General features: G+C 39.1%; 2 protein-coding genes across 2 annotated transcripts in view; one reads left to right on the plus strand and one right to left on the minus strand.

The window, feature by feature from the left end:
• Positions 1–356, minus strand: part of SARC_00238 (hypothetical protein) — a gene marked incomplete at both ends in the record, with an annotated part of 7,987 nt that extends 7,631 nt beyond the window's left edge. Inside the window, one exon of the mRNA XM_014306094.1 lies at positions 168–356. Within this exon, the coding sequence (XP_014161569.1) occupies positions 168–356 (189 nt within the window). The remainder of the gene's footprint in view (positions 1–167) is intronic.
• A 1,193-nt stretch (positions 357–1,549) lies between these two features.
• SARC_00239 (hypothetical protein) overlaps positions 1,550–2,368 on the plus strand; it is a 10,686-nt gene continuing 9,867 nt past the window's right edge. Inside the window, exon 1 of the mRNA XM_014306095.1 lies at positions 1,550–1,882. Within this exon, the coding sequence (XP_014161570.1) occupies positions 1,748–1,882 (135 nt within the window). The 5' untranslated portion in view covers positions 1,550–1,747. The remainder of the gene's footprint in view (positions 1,883–2,368) is intronic.

Genomic DNA, 2,368 nt, shown 5'->3' on the forward strand with positions numbered 1-2,368 from the left:
ACACACACACACACACACACACACACACACACACACACACATATATATATATTATGTTTAATATAATTTGTTGTATTCGTATTCGGCATATTTGCTAGTTCGATGAAACACGTATGGCGCACTCGTGGGGCTGCTGCATAGTTTCTGATTATTAATATTCAACATACCATTAGCAGTATATTTCTATTATATTTCGGCCTGAATCCCCAGTCTTTTCCCTTCTCAATCAGCATTTTACCTTCGTACATTGTCATCAGGGTGTGTTTTTCGTCCTCCAATACAGGCGCGAGACCAGTGCTAACCACATGGCTTTTGAAGCCTTCCTCTTTCTTTTTCCGACTAAAGAACGAGAACATATTGCCTGCCTACTGGAGATATGTCACCTACTTATATCCTCACGGCCGAACGATACTATAAACGAGGTCTTGGGTCGGATCTCTTCCGATTGATGTTGGTATGGATTTAACTGCAATGCCCGTCCCTGATAGGCACACATACCGTGCGCAAGGTTTGTATGCTGCAGTAGTTGAAGACTATCCAACTAGTGGTAAGGACAATGTGATGCATATATAACAGGCTGGGTCAGAAGTAAAGCTACACAGACACCGCGGGCACGTTCCACATTAAATATCAAATTTCCAATCCATTTGTATACAAAGAATCAGAATAAAATGATGTGATAAACTGATAAAAATATGACAAAATGTTAAAAAATATACATTTTAAATATCCGAGCTGTTATGTAGTAATCAATGTGATGATCACCGTGATCTCAGTTAAATACCAAATGAGGAACGCACCATGGTGACGATAAACATCCAAATAAAGATCAGGATCATGTAATACCAGCCTCAAAGAAGCTCTGTATACTCACCGTACAATGAACAATGAGGAACGTGCGGCATAGACTACCAAGCAACCTCGTATAGCAGTACAACTGTAGATACTGAGATAACCGTAAAACTAAATCAAGTATGTGTCATCGCCCCGAGGTAAAAGTTGAAAGGCCAATATTGATACTTTCATGCTCTTTCATGTCTTGGTTCACAAGGACAGATTAACAGCAACTTTATTGGTATGTAACCGTCTCGATTTGGAGGTGTATCGAGAAATCGAGACGAATGATACTAAACAACATTTGTTTACTATGGTACTTCTTCGATAGAAACGTGCCAAGGCTAGGATGTCGGATAGGATTTACGTGGGCTGTTCATTATATGACTATACGACGTCAGATGTAGCCTTTAAATATAAAGATTAAATGAATGCTGCACTTGGCGGACTAAGAGGATGTTGATGCAATGGTGTACGTGCGCATCCTAAGATCATTCCATCGAGGCTGTTCGATTTGAGAAGGCTATACAAACGTGTGTAAGAAGATAGAAGAATGAAGGCGATTTACATACGTACGACAAGATTCATTTTTTTAGTCCATTTAAATAAAATACCTGGTTTTTCTTACAAAAAAAAACAATCAAATATGATTATATGAATCATTTATAAATATATATAAATATAAATTTTTAAAATACACAGACAGAGGGAGAAGTGATTGGTGTCAAGAAGTTGAAGCCATCACAGATCACAAACGTAAATTTGCATCTTATATATTCGATATATGTACTCTAGCAGAGAGGAAGCAGTTCACTCTGATATGAATGGTGGCGTTCTGTACATAGAGACGATACATCCGTTTCACAGTAAAAACAGGGTCCTGATCCCATATGTAATGGACACATAGACAGTCATGCAGTCGCAATGGGATAGGCTGGCCTCCTTCTTCCTGGTGGTAGGTGCCGGGGAGGATGCCCAGTCGTTTGATCCTACTGATGGCGCTATGCTCGGTCGTATGTTCGAGGATGAGGGAACCAAAAAAGCAAAGGTACTGTAGAGTTTGGTACGGTTTGGTTCAGAAAAATACTAGTGCGCCGCTTGTTTGTTTTGTGATAGTTTATTTTTTTTGGAACACAGTAGTCCTGAGTTGCCCATAACCGGTATCTCTATCCTCGAATAGATTTGTGAGCGTGGATGTAGTCAAGGGTAGTTCTTTCTGTGTATTTGTTGGCTCGGGTGTATACAGTGACCAAATTGGGATGTAGGTGTGAATGACCGTAATCACGTATACGTAATATGACGAATGTGCAGAACTCTGTTTTGTGGAAACATCACAAATGTAAACGCACACACAAGCACACCTTAGCGCTTAACATACATACTCAAACGTATACACACATATGTGAACATGTACACACACACACACACACACGCGCGCGCACACACACACACGCACACACACACTTATATATATATATTTATATATATATATATATTTATTTATATGTACACTTATATATATTTATACATATCA

Source organism: Sphaeroforma arctica (genome assembly GCF_001186125.1).
Source record: "Sphaeroforma arctica JP610 unplaced genomic scaffold supercont1.6, whole genome shotgun sequence".
NCBI classification, from domain to species: Eukaryota; class Ichthyosporea; order Ichthyophonida; genus Sphaeroforma; species Sphaeroforma arctica.